The following is a 22,564-nucleotide window of genomic DNA, read 5'->3' as shown; positions in this document are numbered from 1 at the left end:
ACATTATCATCCAGGTCAATGATATAGATGACAAACAAAAATGGTCGCAGTACCGATCCATGAGGCACGCTACTAGTCACATGCCTCTAGTATGAGAAGCATTCATCCACCACCATGTCTTCTCCTGTCCAGCCATTGTTGAATCTAGTTCACTACTTTCACCATGAATACCTAGCATCTGAACCTTCCTGACTAACCTCCCATGTGGGACCTTGTCAAAGGCCTTACTATAGTAAATATAGATAACATTCACAGCCTTTCCTTCATCAACTTTTTTGGTAACCTCCTCGAAAAACATATCTATAAGATTAGTTAAACACAACCTACCATGTACGAAAACATGTTGACTCTCCCTAATCAGTTTCTAGCTACCCAAATAATTGTCCGATCTCTTAGAACACTTACCAATAATTTACCTACTATTGACATCAGGCTCACCAGCATATAATTTCCAGGGTTACTTTTGGAGTCTTTTTTAAATAACAGAACAATATGATCTACCCTCCAAACCTCTGGCACCACAACTGGGCTAAGGACATTTTAAATTTTTCTGTCAGAGTTCTTGCAACTTCAACACGAGCCTTCCTCAAGGACCGAGGGAATACCTTCTCAGGCCCTGGGGATTTCTTATGTCTTGAGCTTTAAGACAGCAAGCACTTCCTCCTCTTTAATCTGTATAGGATCCATGACCTCACTGCTTGTTTTCCTTATTTCCCTTGCCTCTGTGCCATTTTCCTGAGTGAATACTGATGAGAGAACATTTAAGATCTCCCCCTTCTCTTTTTGTTGAATACAAAGCCAACTACTCTAATCTTCAAGGGAACCAATTTTCTCTCTTACTAACCTTTTGCTCTTAATATACCTGTGGAAATCCTTTGGATTTTTTATTCACATTGTCTCCCAAAACAACATCATCTCTTCTTTTAGCTTTCTTGATTTTTTTTTTTTTTAAGAGGTTTTCCTGGCATTTTTTTAATACTCCTCAAGTACCTAATTTCCTTCATGTTGCCTACACCTGCTATACACCTCTCTCATACATCTCTCTCTTCTTCCAAACCAATATCCCTCAAAATTCAACATTCCCTATGCCTGCTAACTTTGCCTTTAATCGTAACAGGAACAAGCAAACTCTGAACTGTCAAAATTTCACCATTGAAGGTCATCCACTTACCTCACACATCCCTGCCCAAGAACAACTTATCCCAATCTATACATTCTAGATCCTTTCTCATTTCCTCAGAATTGGCCTTTCTCCAATTTAGAATCTCAACCTGAGGCCAAGACATATCCTTCACCATTATTAACTTGAAACTAATGGCATTATGATCACTGGACCCAAAATGTTACCCTGCACATACTTCTGTTACCTGTCTTGTTTCGTTCCCTAACAGGGGATCCAGTATTGCACTCTCTCTCTAGCTGGTTCCTCTATATATTGATTAGGGCAACTTTCCTGATCATATTTGACAAACTCCAAGCCATCCAGCCCTTTTACAGTATTAGAGTTCCAGTCAATTTGTAGAAAATTAAAATCTCCCACTATCACAACCTTTTTTCCTGCAGCTGTTTGCTTTCTCTCTACAGATTTGCTCCTCCAATTCTTATTGACTATTGGACAGTCTATAAATACAACCCCATGAGTGTTGTCATATCTTTCAAGTTCCTCAGCTCCACTCCTATAATCTCAGTAGATGAACCCTCTAGTCTGTCCTGCCTGAGCACAGCTGTGATATTTTCAGACAAGCAATGCTGCTCCTCCCCCCACCCCCACCCCGTTCTATTGTGTCTAAAGCAACAGAATCCCAGAACATTGAGCTGCCAGTCCAGCCCCTCCTGCAACCAATGTCCTAACCCCACGCTCTAAACTCATCTGCCTTTCCACCATGTACAACTCATCGACTTCTAAGAGGGCATGCAATTTTCACATCATCTTTTCCCTCCTCCATTCCTCTATCTGCTCTGGCACTCTGGTTCCCATCCCCCTACAAATCTAGTTTAAACCCAATGGAGCAGCACTAGTAAACCTTCCCATAAGGATATTAGTCCCCCTCCAGTTCACATACAAACCACCTTCCCAGCAAGAGAACCCAATGATCCTGAAACCCTCCCTCCTGCACCATGTCTTTAGCCATGTTAAGCTGTGTTGTCCTCCAATTTCTAACCTTGCTAGCACATGGCATGAGTATCAATTTTGAGATCACATCTCTGGAGGTCCTGTCCTTCAACCTAGCATTTAACTTCCTGAATTCTCCTTGCAGGACCCTCTCACCCTTCCTACCTACATCATTGGTCACCACATCTGGCTCCTCACCCCCCATCCCCTCCTGAGAATGCTGTAAAATTATTCTGAGATATCTTGGACCCCAGCACCAGCGAGGCAACATACCATCCGGGATACTCGATATCTTTCAAAGAACCTCTTATCTGTCCTCTTAACTATGGAATCCCCTATCACTAGTGTACCTCTTCTCTTCCCTTCCCTTTTTAGCCACAGGTCCAGACTCCATGCCAGAGACCTGATCGCCATGGGTTGTTTGTCCCTGGTAGGTCAATCCCCCTCCTCCCCCGCCCCAAACAGTATCCAAAATGGTATACTTGTTATTGAGAGGGACTCCAGCTCCAATTCTTTAACTTGGTTTGTCAGGAGCTGCAGCTGGATACACTTCTCACAGATTAATTTGTCAGATATTGTTGGTTTCACTGATGACCCATATTCTGCAAGAGGAGCAATCCCCTGCCTTGGCTGCCATTCCCACTGTTTATGACTAGAGGGGGGAAAAAAAAGACAGACAAAACCTGGCCTTACCTATGCCTTCCTGCTGATTCTTTTGATTCCTCCAATAGGATGGCTCTTTCTTACTTCAACTCCTGCACCACTACCTCAGCTTGTCGATGCCCCACGAGCCAAAGCTTTGCCCCTCTGACAATGACTTCTCCCTCAATTATTATTTTCCATTTTAGTGCCAAGAATCTGTAATACTAACAAACCAGCCATTCCACTAACGAATTAAATCAAGGCTCATCCAAACTGCCTCTCCATTTATCCCCTGAAACTCTTCCCTAATAAATACAATCTCTGATTTTGAAAATCGTTAATTGATCAGTGTGAAAATATGCTTCCCCACTTCCTCTATCTATATAGACTCGCTGTGATTGAAACCATCTGTTCTGGATAGTGCATCCCCGTATTTATTCTTTCACATTCTGTTGTCATTTTTAAATAATTAGGTAAATTAATTCCTTAAACTCTTCAATTCAATGCAATTCAGGGGTTTGAAACCAGTCCTCATAATTTAATGTTTTGCCTTGAATTAAACAGTTAGGGACATAAAATATGCATCAGATGCACAAAGTTCCTTCCACTTCAGATTATGCCTTAATTTCTAAATTTGAAAAGAGAAATTGCACTACAATACTAATGTAATAACTTCCCTTGTTAGTAAGATGCATGACTTCCAAGTATGTATTAAAAACAATGCTGGAGAAACTCAGCAGGTTAAAGTGTATTTTATGTAGTAAAGATAAAGATATATAACCAACATTTCAGGCTTGAGCCCTTCAAAGAATGGACAAATGAACAAAATGTGGGTAGCCACTCAAACAAAATGGCAGGGGGGCAGGGAGGGGCAGGAGCACAGTCCCACAGGCAGGAGGTAATACGTGAATAAGGGAGGGAGGGAAGACTAGCAAAAAAAGGGAGGGAGGATGGCTATTAATGGACAAGGAAGGGGGTGGAGAGCTGAAGGAAAGGAGACAGAACGATGAAGAAGAGACAGAAGGCTGGGATGTAGGCTAGGAGAAACAGGAGAAGTCAACGTCAATGCCATCTGGTCAACTTCTCTGATTACTGTTAGCCTGCCTACTCTTCATTCTTTCTCTCCTCCATTCCAGTCTTCTTTCCTCCAGCTCGCCATCCCCTTCTCTCTCCATTCACAGACCATCTGCCATCTTCTCTCCCCGTGTGCTGGTGTGACCTACCTCCATTATCTCCCTATTACCTCCTGCCTTCGGGACTGTGCTTCTTCCCCCACTCCCCCACATCCCAACTCTGCCATTTTGATTGGATGCCTACCCACATTTTGTCTATACCTTACTGACAGGTTCAAGCCCAAAATGTTGGTTATGTATCCTTAGCTTTGCAGAGTTTCTCCAGCATTGTGGTTTTATTTCCACCACGGGGCCTGGAGATTTTTATGTTTTACTTCCAAGTGTGTATGCCAATTTATTACCAAATATTGGGCATTCAAACTCAGTCAGGTGGATGAGATTCCTCAACTGAATAATCAGATGATAAAGGAAACCTTCATCCTATTGGAAGAGGCTATATTCAGAAGAAGGCCACAGCACATCTCAAATAATACCCTCTTCCCATTCAAATGAAGACATCTATTTACCAATTTCACAGCATGAACATTCCTACCCAAAACATTTAACGATTCTCAAGAAACAAGAGCATGAATGAAAAACTTACATTTTGGTTTCAAGTATCCTGAAGTGCATCTTACAAATAATCTCAGAAACAATTAAAATGCATAATATGTTAACAACAAATCCTAGGTCCCTTACAGTCAGTAATGCAATCCACAAAATTATGTTTGATCTGACTATGGCTTCAACATTATTTTCTGGCAAAGTCCCAGAAAGTTGGAAATCAATAATCCAATAAATCTAAGCCTTAAATACATTAATGGCTACATGTCTATAGCTCTCATGCAAAAGGATCAATGTGTTCTTCTTCATGAAAAAGGTAAGCATAAAGATTCAGCAACCAATTTAGGCAAATGGTACAATGGGGAATAAAATTTTAAAATTGAGAAGTATTGTTGAGGCCACACTGAAATACTGTGCACAAATTCCATCCCCTTATTTAAGAAATGATATACAAGCAATGGAGGCAATCCAGAAGAGATTTGTTCAGCTATTTCCTGGAATGAACAAGTTGTCATTTTACCAAGAGTTCAAAAAAGTAGACCTGTATTTTAAGGAGGTGCAAACTTATTGAAACATAATAAAAGTGAGGTGCATATGAATTTATTTGCATATGCTCTGGAATTCTCCATCCCACAGGGCTATCGCAATTATATCAAATGAGGTAATTAAAAGCAAAAGATACGTTTTTTGGAAGATCATCAATTTCTTGTGGAACAGTCACAGAAAGGAAGAAATTTGGGACAGATTAAGCATGATTATATTGAATAGCGGGGCAAATTTGAGATGGCAGTTGGCCAATTCCTGCTGCAACCTTGCTATCTGTTGCTCTATGTGTAAGGTAGTATAGTTACCTGGTGATGGAAGGGGCCTTGATCCTGTATTTGTGGATCGACGTGATGGGGAAAAACTAAATATCTGAGTTCTACTTCCAGGCTGTGATCTAGGAGGTATTGGCCCAGGTGCACAAGAGGTTGGTTGTCGATCTGGAATTTCGGATGAAACCATATTTTGATTCTCTGTTGTGTCAATTTCTGTCAAAGAGAAATCAAATTATTTTTAGCACTTAACCAAGGGAGTAGAACACTACAATATCATAGAATGACAAAATCTCGCTGTGTCGCCAACATGAACATTAAAAGTCCCATTCACTTGATGCAATGTTGGTTGGAAGTAAAGATCCTCCACCAAGGATTACTATTCTGGAAGAGGTAAAGATCAGCCACACTCCTGAATATAAAATATGGGAGTTTCAAGGTCAGGGCCAAACGGTGCACAAGTAGACCCTTTCGTGATAAACTCCACACCGACAACATCCAAGGACAGGATTAAATCCAGATCACTGGTACTGCAAGTTTGCGACTCTACAAGGCAGAACAGTAGCATTGCAGTTAGTGCTGTTCACACAAGATATGAACAGAATGACCTCAATCCTTATCCTGGATGCCATGTGTTTAAAGCTTGCATATTCTCCTTGAGGTAATGTGGATTTTCTCTCATTGATCCAGCTTCCTATCACATCCAAAATACATAATGGTTGATAGGTTCATTGTTTTGTGCGACAAGAGAATCATAGCAGAGCTGATGAACACGTGAGAGCTTCTGGAAAATAAATGGATGGAACTGGATCTATAGGATTATTTCAGCAAAGTATAGACTCTCCATACATTGCAAAAAAAAACACTACAAAAAAGATAGTCTGCCTCCAAGGCCCAGCTACAAAACAATAAGGGGCCAAAGAAAGTTACTGGTTGCAGACACAAGGCAGATGCTTTAAAACAGTGGTGTTCAAACTTTTTTTTTCACTCACATACCATCTTAAGTAATCCCTATGCCATAGGTATGGGATTACTTAAGGGGTACACGAGTGAAAAAAGTTTGAAAACCAGTTTTAATCATACCCAATTGACTCGTTATGTGCTTTGTTTCATAACTCCAAAAAAAAGGGGCCAATGACAATTTTCCTCAAGCAAAATATTTCAGTAACAATTGGGTCAAGAGCAGCATTTCCAAGGCAACACTCAAAATCAACTCTATCTTGCTTAAAGCATTTACTTTTTGTTCCCACATTCCTTTATGACCAAGGATATTCAAACTTTCATGGCTTTTTTTCCCCCTTCATGAATGAAGTTGTCAGTAAGCATGAGGGTTGTTCACATTAATTAACCCAATAAGTAGTCAAGATAGCTGGGAAAAAAGGATATGGAGGATGGGTCAACTCAGCCAGGATTAACAAGAGATAAGTGATTGCAATGGGGTTTGCCAATTAATGCACCTTATCTTCATTATTCTGAGCAGGAAGCCGGCGAACAGTTAATTCATGCTGAAGAGCCTTTTCAGTTGACTTTGCCTACCATAGTGATACATTACAGTTAAATGGAGTATTTTCCTTTTTAGCTGCTGAGAGGCCCAAAGAATGTTAAAGGTGTTTTTCCGATACAATGTATTTTAGTGCCACCATCTGTGTACCTGCTGGACTGCTTGGACTATGTGCGACTGTTCGGTTTTCACTGTGCTCCAAGGTGCTGTTTTCTTCTGCTTCCACAGGAGGAGGTCTATGTTCTAGGATCTTGCACGTGTACACACATCGCTTTCTAGCATCAGTTGTGCTCCAGTACACCCTTGAGCACCTATCAATGTTTATAACATGACAACAAAAGTTATCCGAAACAAAAGTTAAAGTAAAAAGTAGTAGGTCATGGTCTGCATTTGGCATGAACTTTACTGTATCAAAGCTCATTAATAAAATTATGAAATTAAATTTATGAATAAAACTAGCATTACAAAAATTTATTTATTACTATTTCAAATCTCCTCAAATGCTTACATTTTGTTATTGTGATTGAAAATGTGCAAACTAAACCTAATATGCATGATTTAGATAAGAAAAATCTCAAGGTAATATACAATTTCTACATTAAATATTAATATATTCAGTTTTAAATGCCAGAGTAATTTGGTACATCTGGTGAATGAAGTAGTAAATACTTTTGAAAATAGGAACAGGGAAGTCAATGGTACTGAATACTATACAGAAAATATTCCATAGCACTTCATGCCAGAGGAACGTAAAGAAAACTTACTGATAACCAATGGGAAAAAGCTTTGCTTCACAGTCAGAAAGATCATTGAGTATCCCCAAAGAATCTATCGTCATGGATCCTGGATTGAAGGATAGAACATTATTATCAAATGCCTTCAATCATAGTTTAGTAGTTAAGAACAGCTGTTACTGTAACAAAATTATTTCCCCCTTGCATTGCATGAATTGATTGATTAACTTCAAACTTTATTAAGTTTCAGGTGAAGTGTACACAAAACACTTGGGATTTAAAGGAGGAAATGGACAGAATACAGAGCCTAGTATGTGGCCATTCAGCTCAAATGATCCATATTCCACATCAACCTCTCCCTACCACCCGCAATATGCGAACTTCTAAAGTGCATTTCATACCTCCTTCTTGTGGGTTTAAAAATAAGTTGAATCAGATAATACATTAAGATGGCATTTCACCTGGTAAGCAAGTTCAAATAACTCAGTTCATTAGAAGAGTGATTTATAGCACCAATAGTCTAGCCTAAACAAGAGCAGCATTAAATCTATGGACACATGGCTCTATTGTTAAGCTCTCCTTCTATCCAGAAATGCTCATTTCTTTCTGTCAGACTGCTTTACTTCAGGCTTCACCTCAGCAAGTTCAGAATGACTGTAGACTCACTGTCTTGGAAAATTTAAGGTTAATGATGTTTACTCAGTTATTTAAGTGCCAGATGATAGCTTAAGTTCACAAAAGAAATATAGATCAAAGGTGCATATTTTAAAGTCAGATCAGAGATCAGCTATAGTCAATAATTAGCAGAACTGGCTCCAGCATCTGATTGATCTAACCTCATTCCTACATTTGTACAAATAGTTTCATCTAAAGTCAATGCTTTAACAAGAATAATCAACTACCTAATGCTTTTTCAATTGTCACATTATTTCATTGCACATATGCAATGTTTTGATATTATACTAACCAATCATCATGTGGATACTCTCTGGCTCCAGGCCTGTCAGAAACTTCCTTCTTAAAGTGATGTCCTCAAAGTCAACAAAAATTCTTCTTAAAACCTCAAATCCATCCTCAGCAACCGTCTGTAACAAAGATTTATGGTACATCAGAAATGACTCGAAACACACAATCCCTCAGCATTTTTCTTTAAAAATCACATTTTTATGCCTTCAACTCAAAGTAATTAAAAAAGGTTTCGCCAGTCTCTAGAATTACTACTCAAAGGCTGCTCATAAAATTAAATGTAATCTAAAGGGGGATGGGGTACATCTCTCAAAGTACAGTAAAATAATTTATAATGACCCTGTTATCAATGGACATAACTTTTTTTTTAAATTATTTGAATGAAAGGAAATCAGTCTCAACCATAGAAACACCTTTACACTTTTCCAGCAGATATGCATGCCTGTCAAATTATTTGTCGGCATTTCCTATCAGAAATGGGTAAATTAAATTTCAGCAAGGGAAAGAGTGTGATAGGGGAGGGTTGTTAAGTGGGACAAATTGAATAGCTCTTTCAAAGAATTCGAGTGGGAGATGCAAATTACGAAAGGTATACTAAGTGGCCAGAACTGCAAAAGAAACTCACTTGGATTTGAATATCAAGCTCAACTCAAGTTTTTACAAATATATAAATCTGAAACGAAAAGCATAATTACGTGGATTTCCTGAAGGCAATTTCATGTTCGTTCTGAACTTTTAGATCGGAAAATTATAAATGTCAACATTTGTCAAGTAGTAGCTAAATCACAATTTTTCTAAATCTTGTTTGTAACCATGGAACAGTATTTGAAAAAAACATGATCTGATTAGAAATTACAGTATTCGTAGAAGCTAAGCCTTCCTAAATATTTCAAAGTGAAAAGGAGCATGAAAGATAAGGTAAGGTCCATGAATTTTATTAATGTCGACTACCAGAAGAGTTCAAGTATTGGGAAGATTTCCTTCCAAACATATGAGCTCTCAATTTTAAATGTTTTTTTCAAGACCAAGACAGCTTTATGGTAGAAATTCAGACATCTATTTGAAAAGAACCTATTTGCTGGGATAAGAAATTAGTTAAGAGGCAGGAGAGAGTGCAAGAATTTTTTTTAAAATCAGTACTTGAATTGGAGGCTTTCATCATGCTTAAAAAATTACTTGAAAAATTTGGCAGCCACTTATCTGAGTTTGCTGAGAACACTAAATTGAGTATCATGAACACTGGAGCAGAAAGTTACAATGGAGTACTGACAGGTTACACAAGCATCATGGAGTTCTAGTAAGATGGAAGGCTACTGAGGAAAACAATGAAAAACTGAACAAATAAAATTGCATTGCTGGAATCTGACAAGAACTCAGTGGGCCAAATAGCCTCGTATGTTATAATAAATGGGAAAGTACGTGGGATGGATGGATTGGTATATATTCTAAATAGCAAGGGTGAGGAAACTTATAAGAGCAGAGGTTACAAAACTAACATAACAATTAAAATACAGAGGACTGGTACAAAAAGTGTGACGGTGTGTATTTTGGGAAGGGAGGCTGGTTGTGAAGTCTATTAAGGTTAGAAATGTGAGTTCTAAGGAACGAGATATGCAGACAGCATAAAGAATGCTTGCCATCATAAGCTGGGACACAGACTACAGCTTTAAAAAAAACATCAGTTATGCCACAGCTAGAATATTTAGTCCACACACTATGAGATGGATGTGATTGCAGTGAAGATGCAAATGAGTTTTAGCAGGACACTGCCTGGGAAGTAACATTTCAGTTGTGGAGAGACAAACAGCTGGTCTGGTTCAAGATTCAATTTATTATTGTAATAAAACTGTCAGATTACATGAAATTTACTTTTGCCTGCTGCAAGGCAGGCAGATTTGCCACTGGCAGGAACTGCCTAAGCGCCTCCTACAGTCAGACTAACAGTCAAAGAAAGAGAAGCAAGCTCCTCCTTACAATAGAGGAGCTGGGGAGAAGAATCTGAAAGAGGTATATACAGTTACTAGAGCATTGTTTGGAGAGATAATCATGTCAATTTCACAGCAGAGGTATCCAAGACTAAAATACATAATTTTTAAGGCAGAATAAAGGGTAGCTAAGAACTTTTTTAAACCCAGACAGTGGGTAAAAGATTGTAGAAGCCAATACTCTCACAAAATGTAAAGAGCATCTGGATGAGTATTTGAATTGCCAAGTTACAATGGAATACAGACAGGTTACACTGCAGACCAAGAGCTGTTAAATTGATCAGGAAAGACATGGTGTACCAAAGAGTCTCTTTCTTCACTGTATGACTCAATACGGGCTGGACAAGGGTGAAAGTTAATTTATTATTAGTGCAGCTCCAAGAACTTCAGAAAATAGTGCAGAATGTATTTCAGACACCACTGCTGACAGGATTAAAGAAGAGGATAAACTAAATTGACTAGGCTTCTGACAGAGTTTGAATATAAAGGATTAAGCAGTAGTCAAATTGGGATGCTTGAGATGATTAAAAAGATAACATAGAAATATCCAAGGGGTAGAAGGCTAAAATCAGAAATAGCTGCCCAAAGGGGCCATCAGAAATTGGTGTGTACTTCCCAGGCAGTGTCCTGCCGAAACGCATCTGTATCTTCTCCAATGCAATAGAGAGATTTAAAATCTCAACTTAAAGATAATATCAATGCAACATGGTGTCAGTACTGTACTGGAATGCAAACCTTGATCGTCAGGTGTGAATGAGACAGACACAAATTGCGTAACACAAACCAGAATGCTGCCCAATAAGTGGTCTGATGTAACTATTGATCAGATTTATTGTCAGAGTACATACATGACATCAAATACAACCTGAGGTTCCCTTTTCCTGCAGCACACCAGAATTACTATCAATTGGTAGTGCAAAAATTAAACTATACAGCGTAAAACATGTAAAAATAAAAGAACTGTAAACGGATAACAAATTTTAACAAACTGACTGTGCAACACAGAGAGAACTAAAGAAAATTAATAAAATTCACGAGCCCTTAAATGAGGCTCTGAGTTTGACATTGAGGAATCTGATGGTGATGGGGTAGTAGTTGTTCCTGAATCTGATGGTGTGAGTCTTGTGAAACCTATACCTCTTTCTTAATGGCAACATCAAGAACAGTGTGTGTGCTGGATGGTGTGGGCCCTTGATAATTGCTGTTGCCCTTCGATGGAAGCATTCCCTGTAGATGTACTCAATAGTGGGGAGGGTTTTGCCTGTGCTGTCCTGGGCTGTGTCCACTACCTTTTACAGGGCTTTAGGCTCAGGGTATTGGTGTTCCCATACCAGACTGTAATGCAGCCGGTCAGCACACTTTCGACCTCATCTCTGTAGAAATTTGCCAGTGTTATACCAAACTTCTGCAAACCCCTGAGGAAGTAGAGGCATCTTCACGATGCCATTGGTGTGATGTGTCCAGCCAGGAAAGATCCTCCGAGAGAGTGACTCCCAACAACCTACATTTGCTCACCCTCTCCACTTTTGATCCCCCAATGATCACTGGATTGTAGACCTCTGGCTTTCCTTTCCTGAAGTCAACAATCAGCTCCTTAGTTTTGGTGACATTGAGTGCAAGGTTGCTGTTGGTGCACCATTCAGCCAAGTTTTCAAACTCCATCCTGTGTGCTGACTCATCCCCTTCCTTTATACAACCCACTGCCATGGTATCGTCGGAAAATTTGTAGATTGATGACCCACAGGAACAAAAGAAATAAGAGTAGGCATTTTACTCCTTGACGGTTTTCACCCTTTCAATAATATCAAAGTCAAATTTTTGAAATCAATACCACATTTTCATTCTCTCGTGATATCCTATGCTTTTGTGCTCAATCAGAATCAAATGTTCTCACAATGCAATGAATAGCCTACTTTTGTTTCTCCTGCAGGAACCAGTACCACCAGTCTGATGGACAAAATGGCCTTGCAAGCTGCTAATTTACTGGTCACTTTTCAACAAGTTTAATCATTCAAAAGGCTGGTTTCCATTGTAGATATTAAGAAAAATAATTTTCAAAAGTTCCAAGTCATTGTCAGAGATATTCTGCCCTACACCACTGTGCTATTCTTTGGGGCTTACAGTATCAGCAGGTGGCTCAGTTGATGCACTGAACTGAGGTAAATTGCTCATATACCTTGAACCTACCTCTCCCTTGACCAGATCTTTATGCCGCTGACAGTATACTTTTTTGTCATCCAGGAATACACAGTTCTTTGCTCGAGCACACATGAAGTGATAGTTGCTCTGGCAAGACGTCAGGCAACAGCCAACGGTAGCCCCAGCTTTCTGGCAACGTTCACAGCGCTGAAAAGAATGAATTGAAATTGGCTAATAAATGTTAGATTTATGCCAGTACAACTTAAAATCTCTTTGGAGAGCTATTTCTCATGATATAGTGTGATCATATTTGACTTTAATCACAAGGGGATCAAATCACCATCATGAATAAATGTTGCTACTTTGAACTTGTTCCTGACAAAAGTGGTTACTGTTGACTACTGATCGATTTTTTTTTTGGTTTCTGAATGCTCGATTTATCCAGATAGACTATGCAGAGAATGATTAGTACCCAAGATTAATAAGCTTCCAGACAGAAACTACTAAGTATTTTCAGCATTTTGTTTACACTTCATTATTCAAGACATATTTGAAACATTTTTTTCTGCTATTTACTGTTCCCTTTTCTATTTCCATTCATAATGATGCAATGATTTATCAATGAGATCACTTTTCTGGAATACAGAAAATGCAGACAAAGAAACTACCAAAATGAGCCTCTCAAAAATATATTTAATGGATATAAAATGTCTAGTTAAAAGGTAAAGAATATCTTCAACAAAGAAACAAACATTACACTCGGCATTGTGCTGCTTTTTCAATTGGGCGGTCCTCTCTACAGATCTCTGAAAGAATATGAAAGTTATTTCCATTTACTGGATACCAGGTTAGGAAGTTCCTTTGGAATTATTGGAGCTCACCAGTTGCTTGCCTCTGATGACAGCCATGTGGACATTCTTCAATGAGCCATCATCATCCTCAAAAACTTCTGCTGACCACAAAGCACAGTTTATGTGCGTCCATTCATTCTGACCAATATACAGAAGGCGTCCAGCATCCTGAAAGATTCAGTTACATCAATATTTGGATTTAAGATAGCAAAGCCACTGGAATCTCAACATCCCAATGATTAGTTATCGTGTAAGCTGAAGATACCCTTTGAGATAACAACTTAAATACGGTTTTCCCCTCCGTCAGCTTTAAGTGAATCTGGAAATGGAAAAACTGGAAATGCTTAGTTCTGTCATCTCAACAATAGTCAGAATGCAGTGATATCTAAAATCTCTTGAAACAGTTGGCATTTTAATCTATTAATAACTTTAAAGAAAAAAACGAGTTACTTTTGTGGCATATTTTATTTGTTCCAAAGATGTGGGTAATTTAGGCAAGGTAACATTTGTTTGATAAAATTAGCTGCTCTTAGAATGCTACAGCCTTATGGCAATGATAAGTCACATTTATTTGTCATTCATACCATAACCATTGCAGTATACAGCGAAAAGAAGAAAGTGTTTCTCCAAACAGTGGAGCTGGTTATTCACATGGCTAAATTATAACATACATTTTTATAAATAACATATCACTTATTTATATCATGTTACATATGCTAGCCCTGTGTCTCCTTGGGAGAAAAAACTTTCACAATCTGGTCATGAGGGCCTGAACTCTTTGTACCTCTTCCAGATGGCATGAGGGAAAACAGATTGCATGAGGGGTGTGTGGAGTCTTTTACAATGTTTATGGCTTTCCACAAACAGTGGCCTATATAAATGACTATCATGGCAGGGTGAGTGACCCCAATAATCCCCTCAGAGATCTTCACTATCCGCTGCAGGGACTTGCATTCTGGAATGATGCAGTTCCTGAACCAGGCGGTGATGCAGTTACACAGGAAGCTCTCAATGCAACCCCTATAAAATGTAGTGAGGGTAGAAGGTGGAAACTGGACTTTCCTCAACCTCTGCAGGAAGTAAAGGCATTGTTGGGCCTTGGCAATGGATCTGGTGTTGGGAGACCTAGAGAGATCCTCCACCAGGTGTACTCCAAGGAATTTGGTGCTCTTGACTACCTTGACGGTGGAGCCATCGATGGTCAGCAGAGAGTGGTCCCCACAGGGCTCTCTTGAAATCAACCATCTCCTTTGCCTTGTTGATGTTCAGGTGTAGGTTGTTGTCTCTTCACCAGTCCATTAGTGATCGCACCTCCTTTCTGTAAGTTGACCCATTGTTCTTGCTGATGAGGCCTACCACTGTCGTGTTCTCAGCGAACTTCATGATGTGATTAGCATTGTATCTCACTGCACAGTTGTGGGTCAGCAAGGTAAACAGCAGTGGGTTGAGCACGCAGCCCTGGGGGCCCCTGTACTCTGTGATGGTGTTGGACATGCTGTTTCCGATCCAGACTGACTGAGGTCCTCATGTGAGGAAGTCAAGGATCCAGTTACAGAGGAAGATGTTTAGGCCTAGCTGGTTCATCTTCCTAATCAGGTACAGCAGTATGATTGGTGTTGAATGCTGAGCTGAAGTCTATGAACAGCATTTGAGTTGGAACCCAGTGACAACATCTCATTTCCCCTCTATCAAATTAGATTTTGTTGATGCAATCAAGGCAAGTTATTATGATCCACCCTGCAGTTAGTGACAGGGAATCCCACTCATTGTGGCAGCTTGTCCAGGAAGGCATTAATTTCCTGAGTTGATGCAAGCTATAATCATTCAGTCAAGATTACTTCAATGCATCTCTGACTAAAGCTTTGTATAGCAGAGAGATTTTGATGAATCAGCTCAATCATATTTTAGAGAATCTACCTCTACTTTTGTGAGCTTTGCCTGCACATGAAAAGTCCAATTTCTGTTGACATTTCCCCAAAATATTGATAGCATGGAATTTAGAAACTGTCAATATTAAAAGTTCAAGGAGTAATCATTGGGGTCTCATTTAAGACGATCAATGAATTATATTTAATCTAGCACAAACTTAACTGTTGCTCATCAACCAAAGACTTTTTAACCCAAGTCCAACTGTAGATGGCAGGAATGAAAGTCACAACACTCAATTTTATAGCTGTCAAGTGCCACTTTTCTTTCTTCTTTGGCTTGGCTTCGCGGACGAAGATTTATGGAGGGGGTAAAAAGTCCACGTCAGCTGCAGGCTCGTTTGTGGCTGACAAGACCGATGCGGGACAGGCAGACACGGTTGCAGGGGAAAATTGGTTGGTTGGGGTTGGGTGTTGGGTTTTTCCTCCTTTGCCTTTTGTCAGTGAGGTGGGCTCTGCGGTCTTCTTCAAAGGAGGTTGCTGCCCGCCAAACTGTGAGGCGCCAAGATGCACGGTTTGAGGCGTTATCAGCCCACTGGCGGTGGTCAATGTGGCAGGCACCAAGAGATTTCTTTAGGCAGTCCTTGTACCTTTTCTTTGGTGCACCTCTGTCACGGTGGCCAGTGGAGAGCTCGCCATATAACACGATCTTGGGAAGACGATGGTCCTCCATTCTGGAGACGTGACCCATCCAGCGCAGCTGGATCTTCAGCAGCGTGGACTCGATGCTGTCGACCTCTGCCATCTCGAGTACTTCGACGTTAGGGATGAAAGCGCTCCAATGGATGTTGAGGATGGAGCGGAGACAACGCTGGTGGAAGCGTTCTAGGAGCCGTAGGTGGTGCCGGTAGAGGACCCATGATTCGGACCCGAACAGGAGTGTGGGTATGACAACGGCTCTGTGTACGCTTATCTTTGTGAGGTTTTTCAGTTGGTTGTTTTTCCAGACTCTTTTGTGTAGTCTTCCAAAGGCGCTATTTGCCTTGGTGAGTCTGTTGTCTAACTCATTGTCGATCCTTGCATCTGATGAAATGGTGCAGCCGAGATAGGTAAACTGGTTGACCGTTTTGAGTTTTGTGTGCCCGATGGAGATGTGGGGGGGCTGGTAGTCATGGTGGGGAGCTGGCTGATGGAGGACCTCAGTTTTCTTCAGGCTGACTTCCAGGCCAAACATTTTGGCAGTTTCCGCAAAGCAGGACGTCAAGCGCTGAAGAGCTGGCTCTGAATGGGCAACTAAAGCGGCATCGTCTGCAAAGAGTAGTTCACGGACAAGTTTCTCTTGTGTCTTGGTGTGAGCTTGCAGGCGCCTCAGATTGAAGAGACTGCCATCCACTTTTAACTATACATTAAATCACGTTTTCAAATGTTAACAGCAAAATATTTTCACTGATAAAAAATTATAGGTAGAAATAATTTATGAGTTCTAATTGCATGTCTATGGAACTAATTTAGAGCCTACCAATATATATGCAAACATGACACTAAAAATAAAAAGGAACACCTTATAATCAAAAAGCCAAACTAAATTTCCAAAGCAAACGCAAGCCAAGCACCATGTTATAATTCAGCAATGTTTAAGCTTTATATCATAGAATATCTTTATGGCTAGTAGTAAACATATTTTACTTTGATGGTAAATGCTCACATTTTTGTTGTCATCTCCATATTTCAAGCAAAGGACACACTGCCTGTTGTCTTCAACATCTGGAGGAGGGTCAATATCTGGGCTCTCTTCTCGACTTCTGTCTGAGCCTTTGCAAGAAAACAAGCTTAAGTTATTCTATACTTAAATAACAGTTAATAATTAATCATGAAGGCTTCTCTTTAACACTAATCAATTCTAAACAAACTGACCAAAATAGAGTAGTATTCTAACAGAAATTAGTCATAATTGATAATTTTAGGTATTCCTTGGTAAATATGCTGGACAAAGTAGGTTCCTGGGCTTTTAACGCAATCTGCTCTGCTCTGTTGAACAGAAGAATGGAAGTTCAAATTGCCAGACTAAAGGGGACAACTGGAAACTTAATCAGGAGTGATCTGGTCTGATATTGGGGCAATTACAATCCCACTGATCTGTACAGAAATTAACAGTGAAATTACTCCAATATGAAACTGGAACACAACTCAAGTTCAGAAGGATTAATTTCTGTGGTACCATTGTAAATTAGCCAAAATTAAACTGGGACTTGGTAACAACTTGATGTTGCATGCAATTAGTTTTATTAAACACATTGAATTTAGTTTCAGCATTGCTTTTGGATGGAAAGAAGACACGAGGATAATTTTTGTCAAAATGCATTCTCCTTGAAACTTTATTTTCCAACAGTGTGCAAGAAATTACAATTTTAATAATCTTGAGTTCATTAAAAACCAATAGGTAGAAAACCCTGAGATGATGGCAGGATATACACTTCCATGTGACATTCCATCTAGCTCCTGCATTTGAAAAATTAGTTCTCTGATTTGAACATTTCCATTTCAAAGATGCAATTCCATTGTATAACCACTAGATGACTACATGCACTGTAAATGCAACAGTACGTCATATTTGTAACTGATGCTAGAAAACTAGTGTTGCATGGTTTCAAAATAAGATGCTATGCAACAAAAACACTTTGAGCTTATCCCAACCCATCAAATGAACCAACAGACAATTTTAATTTCAATTTAGATCCTCCATAACATCCAGAGCCTCCACCAGGTCCCCACAGGTACAAAACCACCAGCCATGTGTCCTGACCAGAGGTTGCTTATCTGACCCAAGTCTGCCAAAACCTGAATATTAGTGCTGGGTTGGGTTGGGGAAAAAATTAGGTCCTTGGGTCTGATCAGGCCATGCTGACTCTTTATAAATTAATGCACTAATATTAAATAAATGGTCTAATTCATGTTAACAATAAAAAAAATTACAAGATTAATACAACACCTGCACTCTCTCCATTGTATTACTTTGGTCATATACATTAGAAACTAAGAAAAAGGACAACAAAAAGATTAAATTGTGGGAAAGAGAGAGAAAGCTAAGGAGCTTGGGGGTGGGGGGGGGGGGTACAGAGCACAGCGTGTGCAAGCAGGTTCTCATGCAAAAGAAAATGGCTGACCACCATTCCTAAGAGGGAGAGAAGCTAAACACTGACCCCAAGTCCTTCTACTCAAACCCAAAATTCTTTTTAAATGTTAATGATAACCCATTCAGCCCATCGACACTCTTCTGCAACATGGTAAAATTGCACCTCATGTCCATCAACTCCATTGCCCTGCTGCTGTTCCTTACCCCAATGCAAAAGTGAAAAGGTATATCGTTTTAATATTCTGGTTATACCTGCTGATAATGAGAGTGGTGGTGGAGGCAGAGGCACTGGAGAGTCTGGATCTCCTGGTCCTTTTGGCTGTGGCGCAGGTATAATCTTCTTAGTAAGTGCTGGCTGTTCAGTGCGTGTGCTGTCATCTCGCTCTTGCCACTGAGCATAGTTATGATCAGACGATGGTGGCAACACAGCATTGGGAAGCATTCCACTACTGAAATATATTTGATTCAAAACTTAAGATTTTATGAATAATTGTTCATTTGAACTGAGAAGCAATTTAATCCATGCGATTATGTCACGTACATGCACAGCAGTCCAATTGGAAGATCAGGTGGCCTATAGTCCACCGTGGCAGGAATTAACTCCAAATTATAAAGATAACAAATGAAAATCACATGGGAAATGAACAAAATGAACAGAATCCTGATGATACAAATTGAATTGACTATATCCCATCGTTGCACTCAACTTTTCTGACCAATTTCCTCCACTTCAAGTCAAGCGAGCTGGTTTACTTATCTGTGTGGTAATATATCTCAATTAAATATGTTCACACACAATTACAATGGCCAGTATTAATGCAGTGTGGGGGTACACCATTAGGCAGGCGAACTGGCCCCACTTGTCACGCACGTGGCGGGGTAGCCGGCCAAAATGGTGCTGTTGGGGGTTTCCTCCGGACCTCGGCACCGGGCTCAGAAGCCCACGCTTGGGGACCCACGTGATGCCTCAGTGACGTCGGGACCCCCAGCGCGGTTCTCAGCCAGGTCCAGGCTGGGAGTATAAGTCCAGCCAGGCAGCCTGCAATAAATCAGTATTTGCTCACTGAACTCAACCCATTTGGTTGTGCGATCCTTCAGTTAGCAGTGTAGCCGCCGCTACAATTGGTGACCCCGACAGGTTCAAACATCTTTGAACCCAACATGAATGACCCTTCAATCAACGCCATAGCTATCAAGCTTCCTGACTTCTGGGTTCAGAAGCCGGAGACCTGGTTCAGCCACGCAGAGGCTCAGTTTCACCTCCGCCAGATTTCATCGGATTCGACCAAGTTTTACCATGTGGTTGCCACCCGCGAAAGATAAGTACGGAACCATCAAGCAGGTGCTCACTGGCTCCCTCAGCCTCTCCAGGAGCCAGTGTGCCGCTCGGATGCTGCTCCTCGACGCCTTGGGGGACAGAACTCCAATCGAGTTGATGGACGAGATGCTCGCGCTCATGGGCGATCACACCAACTGCCCACTCTTCGAGTGCACCTTCCTTGACCATCTGCCTGAAGACATCCGGCCGTTACTGTCCCAGGAGAGCTTCATTGACCCTAGGAAGGTCACTCAAAAGGCTCAGGAGCTATGGCTCGAACGATTTCTGGAGAGCTCAGCAGTTACGAGTCACGGGCATGACCACACCAAGCCTTCCTCTAGCGCTGCAGGGGCCTCAAAGAGATAGCCAGAAGCAAGTCATCCACTTCAGGCCTCTGCTTCTTCCACCAGCGCTGGGGAGTCAAGGCTCGGAAGTGTCGTCAGCCCTGCTCATTCCAGGGAAACAAGCAGGTCAGCCGCTCTTAATGGCTGCGGCGGCTGGCCAAGAACACAGCCTTCTCTTCCTGCGGGATTCAGTCAGCAGCTGATGCTTCCTCATCAACACCGGGGCCCAGATCAGCGTCACCCTGGCAACAGCCATTGAGTCCTGGAACCAGCCTCGAGGCAAGACCATCCACTTTCGGATCGCCCAGCGAAAGTTCTCGTGGAGGTTCACTGATTAGTCCCTTCCAACTGCCATCCTGGGTGTCGAATTCCTCCTCGCCCACGGACTCCTGGCCGACATTTGAGGTAGGCGACTGGTAGATGCCCATACCTTCCAATCAGTTTGCCTCAACGCCTCCCGCACAGAGCAGACGCAGATGGCCATGGTCAGCACACCTAAGGACAAGTTTCAGCTTATCCTGGACAAGTTCCTGTCCCTCAAGCCGCAGTTCTCCGCCACCTCGCCGGCTCCCGCCGGATAAGCTCCAGATAGTAAAGGATTAGCTCTCGCATCTGCAGGAGCTGGGGATCACTCAACGCTCCAATAGTCCTTGGGCCTCACCACTCCACCTGGTCCTGAAAGCCTCTAGCAGCTGGCGCCCCCGGAGAGATTATCGACGGCTTAACGACGCGACAGTACCTGACTGTTACCCGTTCCCTCACATCCAGGACTTTATGGCCAAACTGCATGATGCGAGGGTATTCTCCAAGGTCGACCTGGTGCGTGGGTATCACCAAATCCCAGTGCAACCGAGGACATACTCAAAGCGGCCATCATCACTCCCTTCGGCTTGTTCGAGTTTCTATGCATTCCGTTCAGCCTCAAGAACGCCGTCCACACCTTCCAGCGCCTCATGGACACAGTGGGCAGGGATTTTAATTTCGTATTCATTTACCTGGATGACATCCTTGTCGCCAGCAGAGACCGGGCACAACACGTCTCACCTGCGCACCCTCTTCTCCCGACTGGCCGACTTCGGCCTAATGATCAATCTAGCCAAATGTCAGTTCGGGAAAGAGTCCATGCATTTCCTGGGCCATACCATCACGGCCGAAGGAGCCACACCTGCCGCTACAAAGGTCGCTGCAATCAGGGAGTACCCACGCCTAGCAAGGGACTACAGGAGTTCGTGGGTATGGTCAATTTCTATAACCGCTTCATTCCAGGCGCTGCGCACATCATGCAGCCACTCTTCGCCATCATCGCAGCCAAAGACAAGACACTCGCCTAGACTAGAGGCCAGCAGGGCATTCAAAGTCACGAAAGATGCCCTCGTGAAGACTACCCTGCTCATCCACCCACTCACCGACCTGCATGTGCCGCTCTCCGTCGATGCCTCTGCCACAGCCGTCGGTGCCGTCCTGGAGCAGCAGGTGAATGGACAGTGGAAACCACTGGTATTCTTTAGCCGACTTCTTCACCTGCCAGAGCGCTAGTATAGCGCTTTCGATCGTGAGTTGCCGGATATGTACCTGGCTGTGCTTCATTTCCGCTATTTCTTGGAGGGGAGGCCTTTCACCATTTTTACCGACCACAAGCCCTTCACTCAGGCGCTCGCTATGGCAAGAGATCCCTGGTCGGCCCACCAACAGCGTCAGCTCTCCTTCGTGTCGGTGTTCACCACCGACATTTGGCACAAGGCGGGGAAAGATAACTTGGTCGCCGACACACTCTCACGATCGGCCGTTTGCGCGCTAACACCCGGCCTTGACTGAGACCAGCTCGGCTGGGACTAGAAGTCCGACGAGGAGACATTGCCCTTCAGGACTGCCATCATGGGCCTGCGGTTCCAGGACCTCCCGATTCCTCAAGGTGAGGGCACCGTCCTGTGCAATGTCTCCATGGGCACCCTACAACCAGTGGTTCCCCAGCAGTGGCGCAGGCAAGTCTTCCACCATATCCATGATCTTTCCCACCCTTCCATCAGGTCCACAGTCTGTATGGTGCCAGAACGCTTCGTCTGGGATGGGCTTCGGAAGCAGATTGCAGACTGGACCAGAACTTGCACCCATTGCCGGCTTTCCAAGGTACACAGGCACACCAGAGCGCGTACAAGATTTCGAACACGTCCGGGAACGGTTCAGTCACATACATGTGGACATCGTCGGATCCTTACCCATTTCCCGAGGTAACCGTTACCTTTTCACAGTGGTAGACCACACCACTCGTTGGCCCGAGGCGATCCCGATGTCAGATGCCTCCACGGACTCCTGCTCCCGAGTGCTTTTGAACGGTTGGGTTGCCTGGTCCAATGTCTTGAACCACCTCACCAGTGATCGGGGTGCCCAGTTCACCTCTGCACTCTGGGCACAGCTCGCCAACAGGCTGGGGATCGAGCTACATCACACCACGGCCTATCACCCATAGGCCAATGGGCTAGCC

The 22,564-nt window shown here is 42.2% G+C and overlaps 1 protein-coding gene across 7 annotated transcripts in view; it reads right to left on the bottom strand.

Moving 5' to 3' along the window:
- Positions 1–22,564, bottom strand: part of kmt2a (lysine (K)-specific methyltransferase 2A) — a 143,995-nt gene that overhangs the window by 35,091 nt on the left and 86,340 nt on the right. For all 7 annotated transcript variants that reach the window (XM_069894772.1, XM_069894774.1, XM_069894773.1 and 4 more), the window contains 8 exons: positions 18,673–18,869; positions 16,993–17,099; positions 13,453–13,590; positions 12,620–12,778; positions 8,449–8,566; positions 7,512–7,590; positions 6,898–7,058; positions 5,283–5,462 (listed from right to left, as the gene is read on the bottom strand). In XM_069894772.1, the coding sequence (XP_069750873.1) occupies positions 5,283–5,462; positions 6,898–7,058; positions 7,512–7,590; positions 8,449–8,566; positions 12,620–12,778; positions 13,453–13,590; positions 16,993–17,099; positions 18,673–18,869 (1,139 nt within the window). The remainder of the gene's footprint in view (positions 1–5,282; positions 5,463–6,897; positions 7,059–7,511; positions 7,591–8,448; positions 8,567–12,619; positions 12,779–13,452; positions 13,591–16,992; positions 17,100–18,672; positions 18,870–22,564) is intronic.

The sequence above is a fragment of the Narcine bancroftii genome, chromosome 8 (assembly GCF_036971445.1).
Source record: "Narcine bancroftii isolate sNarBan1 chromosome 8, sNarBan1.hap1, whole genome shotgun sequence".
Classification (NCBI taxonomy): Eukaryota; Metazoa; Chordata; class Chondrichthyes; order Torpediniformes; family Narcinidae; genus Narcine; species Narcine bancroftii.
The sequence above is the reverse complement of the archived record's forward strand: the minus strand, read 5'-3'. Positions and strand labels throughout refer to the sequence as shown.